The sequence below is a fragment of the Metopolophium dirhodum genome, chromosome 1 (assembly GCF_019925205.1).
Source record: "Metopolophium dirhodum isolate CAU chromosome 1, ASM1992520v1, whole genome shotgun sequence".
NCBI classification, from domain to species: Eukaryota; Metazoa; Arthropoda; class Insecta; order Hemiptera; family Aphididae; genus Metopolophium; species Metopolophium dirhodum.
The window spans coordinates 30,969,493-30,985,754 of record NC_083560.1 but is presented as its reverse complement, the minus strand read 5'-3'; the positions used below and the strand labels follow the sequence as shown (position 1 = coordinate 30,985,754).

At 28.8% G+C, this 16,262-nt stretch overlaps 1 protein-coding gene across 2 annotated transcripts; it reads right to left on the bottom strand.

The window, feature by feature from the left end:
• Nucleotides 1–2,891: 2,891 nt before the first annotated feature.
• Nucleotides 2,892–15,479, bottom strand: LOC132936111 (protein mahjong-like). 2 transcript variants are annotated; one of them, XM_061002798.1, is made up of 27 exons: nucleotides 15,358–15,479; nucleotides 15,088–15,241; nucleotides 14,659–14,809; nucleotides 14,446–14,577; nucleotides 14,254–14,381; nucleotides 14,003–14,166; nucleotides 12,923–13,071; nucleotides 12,692–12,859; nucleotides 10,768–10,901; nucleotides 10,548–10,686; nucleotides 10,244–10,477; nucleotides 10,012–10,184; nucleotides 9,679–9,952; nucleotides 9,482–9,604; nucleotides 8,481–8,634; nucleotides 8,236–8,381; nucleotides 7,353–7,529; nucleotides 6,731–6,885; nucleotides 5,578–5,796; nucleotides 5,332–5,512; nucleotides 5,056–5,267; nucleotides 4,900–4,984; nucleotides 4,620–4,829; nucleotides 4,349–4,547; nucleotides 4,108–4,262; nucleotides 3,983–4,049; nucleotides 2,892–3,434 (listed from the first exon to the last, which is right to left on the bottom strand). In XM_061002798.1, exons 2-27 carry the CDS (start codon nucleotides 15,180–15,182, stop codon nucleotides 3,229–3,231), a joined length of 4,230 nt encoding a protein of 1,409 aa, XP_060858781.1. In that variant the 5' UTR covers nucleotides 15,183–15,241; nucleotides 15,358–15,479; the 3' UTR covers nucleotides 2,892–3,228. The 2 variants fall into 2 exon arrangements, with proteins under 2 accessions (XP_060858781.1, XP_060858782.1); XM_061002799.1 differs by having other exon boundaries at nucleotides 10,018–10,184; nucleotides 15,358–15,478.
• Nucleotides 15,480–16,262: the final 783 nt, after the last annotated feature.

Genomic DNA, 16,262 nt, shown 5'->3' with positions numbered 1-16,262 from the left:
TTTTGCGGATCATTTGCGTAATTTTCAATTTTTACAGACAAATATTTTTTATCATGCGCTTCCCCGAGATCCTAGTATATATATATATATAAATATACCACAGTATATAATCTATACATACTTTAGTATATACGTAAACATACTACAATATATACGTATATATACTATACTCTATACATAGTATAGTATATACTATGTACGTACTATAGTATATACGTATATCTGATTAACCACTGTGTGACGGGAAATGCGAAGACCGTATACTTGGTGGTTTCTTAGACCTTTTTCCATATTTTGCAAGCTCGGCTCCTTCCGCGTCTTATGACGCCAACGCATCCCGTGCTGGGGGGTGCACTGAGCGCCCAGGTGCTAGGCAGTGGCCCAGAGCATATCAACTAAGATATTTCGTGAGTTTCGCGTGGGACGTCGACGGCGGCAGGTAACTACTCTGCTCGAACATTTCCCTTCTAGCTAAGGCGCTACTACCACAACCTCCGCGGTTACCATTCACATAAGACACGGACGCGCGTATCCTAGTTTATCAGTGTACTGTTTGACCAGTAGTGCTCTCACTGATACCCGCGGAATGAGATTCGGATTCCAATATCCTGGACCTACAGTTACCAGATTCCCACTAGCACAGGTGTCGGTTAGGTTAGGTGACATAGACGATTATAATATAGATAGTTTATTCAATGAAAATAAAGTACCAGACGTGAGTGACCATAATATTCAGAACAAATTCACGAGTAAAAATTTAGTAACTGCTGAACGACTAAAAAGTAATGACAACACAATAAAAAAATATATAACGACATGTAATCCATTTTCGCTTCCGGTAGCATTCGAACCAGGTCAAAGACTTGAGGTAGTAGGTAAAATTAATAACGTAGAACATAATTTTGTAGTAGATACAGGAGACACCGTGTCTATAATTAATGCTGACTTAAGAAATATAAAACCTTATACGGCATTTCAAAAAGTCTACCAAAATCTACCTCACAAAAGTAAAAATTAATACAAGAAAAAATACATACAAGTTGTTTACTTAATACTTGTGTGTAAGGAAAGTATGAACATTTTTAACCCCCCCCCCCCCCCCCCCAAACAAAAATCCTGAATGCGCGCTTGGGATGGCTTTACTTAGATATAAGAGGGATTATGTTGGCCGGGAGTAAATAATTTTCTATAATATCTAATTTGTTCAGTAGATCGTATACCTTAGTGGCTTAGTGTACGTCCTGTATAGTGTGTGTATACCATGGCTCAAAATGTTAAAGCATATTATACCATTTATAGATTGTTTAGCCACTCTGTATACTTATTAGTTATTAGTTATTACTTATTACTTACCTATACTGTTTGGTCTGTTTGTTATAAAATTTACATGAGTAAAATAATCAACAACAATGTTGCAATATCGTTTTGTGCAATAATATTTACATAGGTACCTACTGACAGGAATCAATACCAACTGTTCGTCGTTCCGACATTAAAATTATTATTTAATTAATATTCATTATGAATCGTTTATAGATAACTAGGTAGTTATACCTGCAGTGGCGGTGGCCGGCGAACATAGCTATTTTACGAAGTGAATTTAATTAGCCCTTTAGTCTCAGTGTCTCACATCAACAGGATAACTATTATTGTCAGGTGGGTATTAATTCAAATGGTTGCTTCATAGGAAAAAAATGGTTAAAAAAAATAATCAGTGAAGTGATTTTACATAATATTTTGTATAGATTATTACATCATAAATAAGAATAATAAATAACATTGTGGGTACAGACTCACCTTATCACTTTTATTTGGGAGTCTGTCTTCATTATAATATAGTCAATGTATTAATGTAATGCTGATTGCTAATTCTAGGCATTTAGGTACCTATTAAGTAATTTATTTTATTGTTTATGTTGTTATAGTTTTATACTAGTGGCTTTTAATAAAAAAAAATAAAAATTGTATTGTGATAATTATATTTTATTTACTCATATGATGTATTCAATTTCAAATTTGTGTTATAAATTATAAAAAAATAAAAAAAAACGCGTTATGGAAGAGAGTGACAAATAACAATATTGGTCGAAACGTTTGATTAATAACCAATTAACTATAAGGCACAAGCCCACCCCACTGTACACTAAGGACACTGAATTTAACTGAACACTTGTAATAATAACATATGTAGTTAAGCATTATGAAAATAATGGTAAGTCATTCAGCAATTGGACTTAGTTTTGAAGGTATAGCTATTAGAAATCTGAGACCCACCTAAGGTGTTTTACATAACAAGTTGAGGGATGTTCATTTGCTACCAATTTGATACAAACTAGATCATGATCATGCCACATATAAATGTATTTAATTTACATAAACCAAAATCAAATTGTGCTAAGTCCCCTAAGCCATTTATTTCAATAAAATGAATCAGTCCGTTCTAGATATTCAAACATAATATTGCTATACCTAGTAGGCACCAGCTCCGATCCCCGCAAACCAAGTATGGCGACTATAGTGAATTATCTGCGTTTACTAATTAGTAATTATGTATTAAAAATTAAAATACTATTAAAATCCAATATTTGTCGCCGACCGCCGTAGTGATTTTGTAGCAGTTTGGCACCACTACCCACAAGCTCTATTTTAGCACTTAGTGCAGGCATAATAAGTTAGGCACGTGAAGAGCTCTAACTAAGTACCTACTATTTGTGTTTACAAATAAAATATAAATTAAGATACACAACACATATAATTAATAATTTATATATTTATATTGATAGTGGGTAGGTGGTTTCTAAAATTAAAAAATAAAGCAATGTTTGGAATATTTAACCAGATTTTAAAACGTCAACATTTGGTGAAAAAGAATTTGTATTTAGACTAGACAATATGATATATTACTGTATAATTGACATTTATGTACACAAATTATTTTGTCAACAACAAACTATAGAATATAACCTCCGATAAGCTTTCAGAAAATCATCAAAAAGATTTCTTTAAAAACTATTTCATCATATTATCATAATACAAACATAATGTTACAATAAAACATACAATAGATAACATTGTTTTCAATCACAGAAATACAAAACTGAACAGCGATATAACAATTTGGTAATTGTAAATTTGATGTACTTCAGAAGTAATGTCTTATTATTTCTTATTACATATTATATCAATCTTTAAATTTAAACAATAAAAATATATTAGATTTAATAATAATCAAGCACCTAAGTTTTCTGTGTCTGAATTTCCACCAGCATCATAACTTGCATCATTAATTGAATCAGATAATGGAGTAAATGAACGAGAACTTTCACCAACACTCTCAAAGCTGTTATTGCTACTGCTACCACTTGAAAAATTATCACTCATCCCACCTGCTGCCATTCCACCAGCTATCATTTCTTCCAAATACGATGGAAACACTAATTAAACATATGAATGCACCTTTTATTTTAAGCTACTGTCCACTTAAGAGGATGCTGCACAGATATTTGTTGTTTCTGTCTTACGAGTGCATAACATAGCAAATTTACACTCATCAGATTACGTTTAACTTGGTTAGTTAAAAAATTACAGTGAATAAAAAAATTATGAAACTTGATTGATGATAAGAACATCTGTGTTTGTAAGTGGGTTGTTTTTTACAATAATTCAGTTTTTAAGTGAATTATGAGTGTTTTTAATTTACACTATATTATTTAAGCATAAATTACTAAAAAATAGAACTAGTTATTATAAAAAAAACCCACATACAGACACAGATAATGTACTTACCATCAAATTTCATAATAGGTTGATTCACTCTAATTGTTAAGCTAACAGAGCTAAAGCCTTCTCCTGAACATAAATTTGCTATGTGCTATGCACTTGTTAGACGAAGACAACAAATGGCTATGTAGCGCCCTCTTAAACACTAGTTGTCTAGTTATACATTATATAAGATAAAATAATAAATTATTGTAATACGTACTAGACATGTTTTCATCTTCTGACCCTGAACCTTCAGAATTGACTTCTTCATCATCTTCTTCTTCGACCTAAAATTACCAATATGAATAATTCTAGTTTATCAAAATTATCACACAAAAAACTTACAGCTTCATCTTCGTTCCTAGATCTACCAACATCGTATATTCGTACAATTGACTCATCAACATTTTCAAACATTCCTTGATTTTCAACAATAGCTATTTGAGTATCATAACTATTGCAAGCCATATGATATATGAATTTTTTAACATCAACAGTGGCTAAGCACATAACACAATTCGTAAAAACAAATAATTATTATATTTTATAAATATAAAATATTTAACACTATGTTCATTATATCTACCTATATTTGAGTAGTCATTAGGATCTAAAGTTTTAAATGAAGTTTGGTAAGAAGAATCATTTTCAATTTCTTGATCAATGACATACAAATACATTCCTTCTCCTGATTTGGAGAATGTCACATTACATTGATCAAGACTTGACACTGTCCGCAACAACTGGAATGTGCGCATATCCCAGACTTCTGTATTTGATATAATCTACAAAGTTATAGGTAAAAAAATAATTTTCGAATTACAATTTAGCTAATTTTATAAAAAAATATGTTTTACCTCAAGTCCATTTGGATGGAAAGTTCCACTCACACATTGATTTAATTTATCAAACTTATGGATTTCTTTTCCAGCGATAGCATCCCATAATACACCATCTGATAACACTAATTCATTTGTAGCATCAAATGCTGCTCGATTTCTACTGTACTGATTTGAATGTTTTGGAACTAATGTTAATATTCTTTTACTAGTTTCTAAATCATATATCTAGGAAAAAATGTTATGATTAAAAGTTAATTAAAATAATTATAATGGGTAACTGAAATTCAATAATTACTGTTGCTATTTCAGCTTTAGTTCCAAGTATTTTATTTTGGTCGTGATTGCTAAAAGTACAGTATTCTTCATGGTCCAAAGAATATCTAAACAAAAATATTATATTTTATATAGAATATAACATATTTTAAAAAAAAAAAAATTAAAGAAAATTTACTTAATATTGATTGCATTTTCAGTTATAGACCAAATAGACGTTAAAGGCGCTCTCCAAGAAGCAGATGATAACAACAACCTTTCATCATTACTACATTGTAAGTCTATAATATATGAATCATGGGCTGAAAATGATAGTTCTTCTTGAGAAGTAAATAAATTGAATACTTTTATTTCACCATTGTATGTCCCAATAGCAACACGATTTTGGCTCTAAAATTAAGAACTTTATAATTATAACGATAAATATATATTTATTATATTTTAATAGACTTACTAAAAACTCGCAACACGTGAAATATGCTTCTTCGTCATCCATGTGGAAATTACGGGTTGGACAAAAACGACTGTGTATGAGTCTTTGGTTTAGTTTTCTAGAATGTACGTTTTTTGAAAATCGCATAGCAAAGTTTGTACACATTGAGCTCTTTGGTTTAGGATCAGGACATTTGTGTGGACTATATGAAAATATGATTATTTATATAATATTATTTGTTTGAAAATAAAATACTTAAATACTCACACAAATAAGTTGAATTGAGGACATGTAACCATAGGATGTTTACATGAAGCATGTTGATTGGTTAAGTATTCTGTAATAATAGATTCTAAACTAACCTTTGAGTTAGTATTATTATCAGTAAGTAATGTTAAATCTTGGTCAATTTTTTTATGAACTGATTTAGACATAGGTGATTCAAGTTCTAATTCTGGCTCCGGTTTTGGACGATTTTCTGATCGTCTAGATATATAAAATACAATTAATATATTTGCTTAAGAGGACGCTATACCTTTATGCGTTGTCTCCGTCTTACAAATTCACAACACAACAAAAAACTGTTTTGCGCGGTAAAGAACCGAGAAGGCTACAGTCATAACTAAGAAACGAGATTTTCACCACATAAAAAGGAGAGCTTTGGCTGTGAAACATTGTTTTTATTTTTTTGATATCATTTATATAAAAAAAGTTTTTCGAGTTTGAAAAACACCAAAATTAATGGTTTTTGAAACAGTAAGAACTTATTTCATATAAGTGATATCAAAAAAATAAAAACAACGTTGCACAGCCAAAGTTCTCCTTTCATGTGGTGCAAATCTCGTTTCTTAGTTATAACTGTAGCCTTCTTGATTCTTTCAGCGCAAAACAGTTTTTGCTATGTTGTACATAATGTAAGACGGAGACAATGCATGCAGGTATAGCGTCCTCTAAGAGGACGTCGCTACTACATATGTTGTCTCTGTCTTACACACGTAGGGCAGACAAATCACATTTACGTAGTCTGAGTAGAACTCGCTTAATTTTTGGTTCTAAAGTAAAAATACCTATTTTAAAATATGACAATATTTCAAAGAGTAAGACGGTGCATTTTTTCATTATTACGAATATAATACTCAATATATTGTTTAGAAATAACAAACATTAAAACATTCTTAAACAAACTGTAACTTTTAAACGCTCCATATTATAATATGGTGTTATAATATTATATTTTGAATATTCTCATATTTCAATTTTATAATAGGTATTTTTATTCAATAATCAAAATTGAGCAAGTTCCGACTCGTTTCACTATTTCGTGCGTGTGTAAGACGAAGACAACATTATGCAGGTGCGACGTCCTCTTAAGATATTTAAACACAATAAATAAACCAAATATTAAATAAATACAAAATACCTATTGACATTCAAACGTATTGGAGTTGAATTTATTCCTCTGGCACTAAATCCTGCACCTAAAGGACCATTAGATGAATTGGCTAATTCAGATTTTTGGTTCTGAATCGTGTGTCTAGAACTTATTGGGGATATTCCTCCTCCAATCGACCGATTCTTCAGTACAACATTTTTTATTAGTATATATATAATTGAAGAACAAAACTAAGTATCATAATTAATATAATTTATTATGATGTCATAAGTATTGTCTCTAACTTACAAATGTATAACATATAAAATTAGCATTCATCAAACTACTTTGAATTGTTTGTTTTAATATTACTCTAAATTTAAAAAGAAAATATAATATTTAAAGATAAGAAAATTAATGTTTTCTTTTTATTATAATTTTAAATCAATTTATGAGCTTTTTAATATTTTAATATTTTACATACTAATACCTCGCTTTAAAATTAGTATATGAAAACCTATGAGACCACTGAAAGATTCTTGCCTTAGAATAATTAGATAATAAATCTATTTACTGTAATATAAAAACTATCAACACAAAATAGTCTCTGCTGAATGGAAATTTTACATGAAGACACCGCATGTATCAAAACTTCTAACATAATACTTACACGGCAATGGGAAATATATGTAAATGGTGTAGACTTTTTCTCAGCTATATTAAGATTTGCCTCTTGTACTAATGATTCTGCAGTTATGGACAAACCTTTTGCCATTAAATGTTGATACATTAAAAGGAGCAATTGTTGTTCATTGAAATTAATTTTAGTTTGTGCAACAACGTTTGCCTACAAATAAAACAATTATACAGAAAATCATTGAAATTGATAATTTTATATATTTTTAGTCACTTAGTGGCACTAAACTATGATGACCATACCCGTTTAAAACGAGATTGTCCCTGTTTGAGAAACATGTCACCTTGTCCCAACAAACATCAAACAGGACATTTTTTATCCAGTTTTTCCATATTGTTATACTAATAGATATGTGTATACAGAGCTGATTATATGATAATCTTATGTTGGATAAATAATATTATAGAAATAAAGAACAATGATAAAAAAGTAATAATAAGTTATATAAATTATATCAAAATTCTTCTTAAATTGTATTATTCAATATTTTTTATTTTCAGTAGAATCAAGCTTGTTTTATTATTCACAATAATTTAACGTAAAACAAATTCTAGTCAATTGAATATCTTTGCTTTAAGTTATAAATTTAAAGATTTGCTCACAAACACTGGTGCTAAAAAAAAGGCACCAGGATGCATGGACCATATCATTGACATGGTTCATTATCCTGGTGTAGGATAATTTTAAACCGGTTTAGGCTAGCGATTTTTATATAACTTATATACTATTTTTCTAATAAATTCCATGGAACTACTGGATTTTTAACTATTTAAACTTTAAACTAAACCAGTTCAAATAGTTGGTGCAGAATAAAGTTCAAAGTTTCAGTAAGAATTTTAACAAATTAAAAACATACTCGATTTATATTTGCCAATGACGCTTCTATTTCAGCTCCATTACTTTTTTTTTTCCCCGCAACTAATTCCATTAACTCTAAAGCATATTTTTGAAATGTTACATGTTCTTGACGTTTTTCTTGCAATACAGGATTTTTCATTAAACCTATAATATTATTTATAAAATGTATTGCATTTTCTAATTGATAAAATGTATTGATAAGATGCATTCACATTAAAATTCTTAAAATAATTAATTACATACTTTGTAATTGGCCAGTGTTAAATAAAGGTAATTTGCTGATAATTTGGCGAACTGATTCACTGCGAGCCAATCCAGCTAATGCACGACTTGCTAATCCTCGTATAGCGTCAACATCAGTAATTGGTGTTTTAATAGTCATTAAAGTAAGTAAGACCTATGGTTAAAAAATTATAAGCTCTCTATGTTACACACTTTTTTAAAAACTTTTTTCTGTATACAATCAATAAAATTAAGGTATAGAAATATATTTAAAATTTTATTTTTCATACTGTATTCATGTTAAGAATATACACAATTGCTCGAGACAAATCATAAAAATATCGCAGTTTTGTGCGGTTATTAAATAATAACAAAATGTACTAACAAAAAAGGTAATAATTCGCAAAGGAATATTAATATATGTAAATAAAATATGTGTAATAATCGCAAGAGTAAATATATACGCGCGAATGGAATCAAAGAATTGACAGTGAGATAATACAACTCACTACGTATACAGCTGCAGTTCTGTTGCATCCGACACCAACCTGTTTTTAGGGGGGGGGGCCTCAAGACAAATTTTGGTCAGCTAAGTGGTATTTTCTTAATGTGAATAGAGTACAGTAGAGTGTACTCTTGGTAAATAGAAGCTCACGGGGGAAAAAAAATTTGACTTACTAAAAAATTCGAGTTATTAAAATCTTAATGTGTTATTGTTATTTGAAGGGGAATTTCATTTGTTCGAGATGTTGGGAATTTCAAAAGTACACTATATTTAGATTTTCAAGAAAATTTTTAATTATTTCATGGATAATAATTTATTTAATTATTTCTAAACTAGATTAAAATATCTTAATTGCAATTATATAACCTTGTCTTTTTAAGAATACAAGTTTGGAGAGAAGTTAAAAATCTAAGTGATTCCTACTACACCAAATAAATTACTATAAAATAACACAAGTCATATAATCGCAACATATTTAAACTACTCAACCAATCATAAATACTGAAACCAAACTTGCCATAATTCCATTATTATTTCTAATACAATCCCAAATTGTTTCAATCACGGCATCATCACAAGTCTTAGGTGTTCGTTTTTTAGCTGATCCATGTGATGAATAGTATGCTATACTTCCACTTTCCTAAAGTATAATATTTATTGTTTAGTTTATAATACCAAATCAAAGGGAAATATAGAATTATATGAAATATATACCCTATGTATTGGTGCACAAACACAAGTTATAATGACAGAAAGTGCAGCTTTTTGAATATCAGCATCTAACAGATCTCCTTCTGCTGCTTTTATAATAATATTTAATCCAACATTGTCATTTTCAGCTTGTGGGTCATTTTCTTCCACTGTGGAGGTATCATTTTGATTATCTGTTGGAACTTTAGGTGATGGTATTTCACATAATGCCAATTGAACTTTTGGTAATACAGCACATATGTTTAATACTTCAAGTGCATTTTTAATCATTTCACATCTATAACAAAATTGAATAGTTTAAAATGTATAATTAAATAAATCAATTATTTTATCTACTCATGCCTTCCGGAAAAATTCCATTCATGGGCCAAACTGATTATTTGCAATAATAAACTTAAGCCACCCAATTTAAGTAATTGATCAATTGGTGTCCAATGGCTTTTCAGGGACACAGCATTTGATAATAGCTCTATTTCTTCTTGGACTTCAGCACGAGATTTTTTTGTAGACTAAAAAAAGTATATAATATAGATATTGTTTACTTAATTAAGTTTTTAAAATGTCATACTTTATAACCAGGTACTGTGAAAAAATTATGAACCATTGTTGATGAAATTAACAGACCAGAATCTCTCATTTTCGCTCTACGTATTTGCTGAGCTTTTATATGTAAATGTGCTTCAAAATAATGTTTCAAACCAGCACATACATGACGAATAATTTGTCTTGCAGAACATTCGGCATCTTCAGTTAATGAACTATATGCTGGATCTTCAGATGAAAGAATAGGCAATGTACTAACCTGTAAAAATTATTATTAGGAGTTCATTTTACTTACTTAATTTAATTTAGAATAAGTAAATTAATCATACCACATTAAACAGCTTACGTAATCCGTCATGGTTATCAAATATTTCTTGAATAACTCTAAAATGAAAACTATAACTGAAGAACATAGTTGCATGACATCTACTAGAATCATGAGAACACTCCAACATCCAAAGTGCATACCTTATGAGTGATGATTAAAACCAAGTTAAATATGATAAGAAAACAATAAATATTATTAAACAAAAAAATACTTTGACATACTTTACAAGATCAACAAGGACATGTTCAGGTAAAAGACAAATCCTTTCCATTGCTTCCTCGCAATATGACAAATAATAAAAGCAAATTGAAACACCAGTGGATGGAATACTAGGTTTTGGAATTAGAAGTAGTTTCTAAACATAAAATAAATTAATATATTTTTTGAACAACATACCTACATACAACATTTAAAACCTTAATTATTAAATTTCTGATTAGTCTAAACTTTAGACTCTAAATCATACCTCGTCTTTAGTGTGTGCCATATACAAATTAGAAAATAGGTATTAAGTATTCTGTATTCACCAGCGAGTGTACAAGAATTTGCGTTGCCAGATCAAATATAATTATAAGCAATTAGTTTGGTAGGTATAAAAAACAAACTTTAATACAGTTTGACCATACTAACCTAACCTATCAATAGTATTTGTTAGATTAAATCATAATAATATATTAAATTTTAAATCATTTTTTTTTTTAATTTACTAGTTTTGGACTAGGTTTAATGTACAGTTGCGGTATTATATAAAAATAAAAAAAACTGGTTTCGAGTCCTATAATGTTTCGTTCTATAATCTTTCCAGCTACTAACTATCGCAGAGTTTCAACGAACCTATTGAAAACGGTAAGTGATTTCTGAGTCTAGCGGACAATGAAAAAAGAAACATTAATTTAGATATAAAAAGATGATATCATTTTTATTTAAAACTGTAATATTATATTTATACATTTCAATTTTATATTTTATTCTTTGTTCGGTGCCCAATCAAACAGTTGTATAATTTTATTTTATTTATTTTTAGATTCTGAGCAGAACAAAAAATATACATTAGTTTTATAATTAAAAAATTTTTAACATAACAATTTTTTTTTTTAAATTGGTTTTGATCTTCAAATTGAGAAATTTTTTAAAAGTTAATTAAATGTAGTGTCAAGATTAAAAAATTCCCTTGACTTATTCAAATAATCAGGAAAAACTAAAAAACAAATTGATTAAAAAATGCACGCAGCTTTACAATATAAAAAAATACCTCTCAAAAATAATAATTTTGCGCGGGAAACGCTTCAGTACGCAACTATTTCACGAAATAGAATCATTAATATAATACATATTATTATTTTCTATACACAACAATATGTTCATAATATTTTGATTTTAGATCAATCTTAAGCTATTTAAACCACAATTACCTATTCACTCTGTTCTACAGTACCTACGTCGGTATTGACATACAGCTTAATTAATATTAAATAAATGATATATTATACTTGTATGCTCGGTTCTAAGAGGATGCCACACCCCCATGTGTTGTCTCGGTCTTACAAGTGCGTAACATACCAAATTGTACGCTCAGCAAAGACTTGTAGCTCCGTTAGTTTAAAAATTAGAGTGAATTGACCTATTATCAAATTTAGAAATAAGAATATTATCTAGTGAACCTCGTTGAATTTTTTTTCATATTTTAATTTTAAAACAAGTTATGAGTATTTTAAAATTGTGAATTATTTGTGCCTTTTAAAATACTCATAACTTGTTTTAAAATTAAAATATAAAAAAAGAACCCAATGAGGTTCACTATACTCTATTCAGAATAAGAGCACACCAGATTTACATAGCAAAACCGGTTTTTACCGTCGCTGCCTGGTGTGCTCTTTTTCTGAATAGAGTATAGATAATATTCTTGCTTCTTAATTTGATAATAGTCAATTCACTCTAATTTTTTAACTAACGAAGCTACAGAGCTACACATGTTTTGCTGAGCGTACAATTTGCTATGTTCTACACTTGTAAGACCAAGACAACACATGCGGGTGTGGCGTTCTCTTAATTTTTTGAGCGGGTAGGTTCTTTTTAGAACCATCGCAACTCTTAATAAAATTAAGTTTGGCACTAATGAGTTTACATAAAATATAATAAACATACTTGTAATCCTTGTGAACCAATAAATTCTGTGGCAAATTTTTTATGGCATAAAAGAGCAGCCAAGTATTTTAATGCTTCAAAAGTTAAATAACCATTTTGTTTTTCTGAAGAATTAATTATTTTCATTACTAAGTTGAGTGCATTTTTCTCATAGACATGGCTTAAGAACTAGAAACAAATTGTATAATACATAATACATACATATAATACATTATAATATAAAATACATACCTCTTGATATTCTCCAGTAGGTACTAAATATTTGAGACAGTAAACTAATTTTGTTGTCAAAGTAGGAGGATATATTTGTACCCAGTTGCTTGCATTAGACTCAGGAAAAGATGAGTTACTATCACCACAAATTCCATTTTCTTCTCTTTCTAAAATATATTTTTAGATTGAATAATTAAAACAAAATAGTATAAAAATTAACTGCAGTGTTACAAGGAATGTATTCATGAAAAGAATTTCTTTTAAAATAATGTGCCAAACATATTAATTTTAATGAAAAAATAATTAAATATGGAGCAAAATCCTTTTATTTACAAAAAACAAAAAACATTTTCTGTTCCTTCAGAATCTTGTAATAATTACAATGAATAAGTTCTAGACAGTTCTAGTACCTATGGTTAACATAAATATAATTATTTGTTAAGAGCAGACTGAAGGTACCTACATAAAAACTATGTCTTTAAATTAATTAGAAATCACGAGAAGAAAATAATTATATTTAAGAGTTTCAAATTAAAAAGCATGTGGTTTTATCAAATAATTAGCTCAAAATTATAAATTAACAATATTAGGATTTTGCACTTCTTATTTCACGATTTTTGCACTAACTTGTTTCTTTTCTCAAGAAATGACAAAAGAAAATTTTCTATTATTTTAAAAAATAACAAAATCATTTTTATATGGAAGATGCCAAACACTGGTAATAAAAATACTTGATTTACTAAGAGAGTGCTCAAAACGAATATTAATGTTCTGGTTAGAATCTTCAACAGTATTATCAACTTCATTTGAATTAAGAGTACTTGTTGGTTTATGCTGCACTTAGCAGTCATAAAGAAATATGTTTTGATTATATTATAATGGTAAATTGTAATGTCACGTAGTGTAGGCCACTCAAAAAATATTTTGATGAGATTTTAATTAATTTCAAGAGTTTAAATGATGTAAATATTTTTAATATATATAAATATATTTAAATACCTACTATACAATTAATGATTTTTTATAGTTTAAAATTCGTCAAATATTATAAATTAAAATAAGTTTTATTAATTATTTATTTAAAGAATGAAAAATTACTTTTTTTTTTGGGAGACGGAGCACTTGTATCATCACTAGGTTCATCATTATTTGTATTTTGATATGGCTGTGTGCTTTGATTGATTTCATTTTCTTCACAGAACTGAGTATAATATGAATGCAGACGATCCAGTATAATTGGGACAAGTTTATTATTATCTTCTCTACATAATTTAAAATTGTATTTTAGTAACATATTAATCTATGTGTCTATATATTATAATAAATACTAAAAATCTAACTATACACACTTAAAATTAGCAGCAATGTCTGTCAACTCCATACAAGATGCCAATAATCCTGTTGCATAAGTTTGTAATGGTTCATTAGTATTTTCTGCCCAAGTGAATAACCTTTGAATAAGTTGATCATTTGCAGGCTAGAAAACATAATTTATTTATATGTTTCAAAACATTAATCTTATTAATTAAAGATTTACTCACGCTTTCAAAAACAACAGTTGTTTCTAAGCCTGGTATGAGGTTCATTATAAGCCTACATGCAGCAACATTTAAATCGTGGTTATCTTTAGTTCGTCTTGGCCAATGATGTTCTTTTAAATAATCCATTACTAACTGAAAATATTTGATAAATACAAATGTGAATTATATGTTAATTTAAGAAAAATAAAAATATTTATTAATTTTAATATCTACCTTATTCATTAAAGAATCTTTGCGGAACAGAATCTTATACATCTGGCCCAATACACAAGTAGGATCTATTCGAGATGGATGGCGATCATCAAAGGGATCTGGGTCTTTTTTAAGATAATTTTTTGATTCTGCTTCAAATAATTCACATAATCTGGAAAAAGTTAAAATCACAGTATTAATGATATTAAGATATTTTAGTCATAAGCCATGTTTTGTAAGTCTTTTGAACAAGGAAAAAGTTCAGGTTTTTGAGGGTAATTTAAATTTATAAATAAGAAACTTATTTTAGTATACCATTTGCTTAAAATAGTAGGTATTATTAAACTTTCAAAATTAAAAGAAATCTCAACTAAGAGACTATATCTCAAGCTATTTATTTATAAAAATTGAAAAAAGATCGATCATTAATATTATGACGATTTAAATTACTTGATCAACGTCGGTATTGGGTTGTAGTTAGGGGTAGGCATTTCATCTTCCCATCTTCGAAGCAAGTTGGTCAGCTCACTGACAGACTGCTCCATAGCTCTATGCAACGGTAACTAAACACCAAGCGATCACTAAATCGGGACGACGTTCAACCCTGATGAAAATAAATAATTAATAATGATTAACAACGGAGTCTGTGGTGATAAAATTATAAAAACAACGGATTTTAGGATCTATTTCTTCTACGGAAAAATTAACTAAAAACCTTACTAATCACTATATACTCGCAGCCAAAGGTAACGTTTAGTCCTTCAGTCTGTTCAGTGGAAGTCACAAGCACAACAAGTAACAAGTAACAACAAACAACCAGAAACGACGAGCAACCGGAGCGACAACAACTACAACGCGCGACTCTTGTCTGGACAGCCGACGAACCTCAATGTTTTTCGAGGTTATGTCACCGCGAATCGCCGAGAAAGACACCGGGAGCGCTGGCCAACGCTATCAGCTAATCAGCTATCAGCACAACAATATCAGACGAATGTCTCTTCGCAGGAAAAATTTTTTGTCGGATCCATGATATCCGTGACGTCACTGTTATCTATGCACGTCTCTGTGATACCATTCTGTATTATCAGCGATACAATAATATTGAATGTGGTCGTCTTTTTAATAATTTAAATATATTTTTATTAATTAATTATTAAAATGTTTAATTGATACCAATATTGAATGTAGAAATTATACAACCGTTTTAGATTATTGTTATAGCTGTAGCTTACATTTAAAATATAAATGATTATGAGAAATGCTTATTGAATTTGAAAATATAAACTTCTTAGTTATATTTCAAAATAGGAATAAATAAATAATAATAACAATCACTATTCACTATAATACACAAACCTAGTGGTCATTTTGGTTACAATTATAATAATATACAGCTTTGACATAATATAAAAAAAAATAGTAAACAGTTATAATATAATGTAATATCAAAAAATTGAATTGTCAATCATAAATCACTTAAGGACGGACATACCTAGTGGTCAAATAATAAATTTTAGTTAAAATAAAATTATAATATACAACTCTAATCCAGTTATTGTAAAAAATGACTTAGTACAATTTGAAAATGAACATAACATGTTTAATCGTTGATCATTTAAATGAGT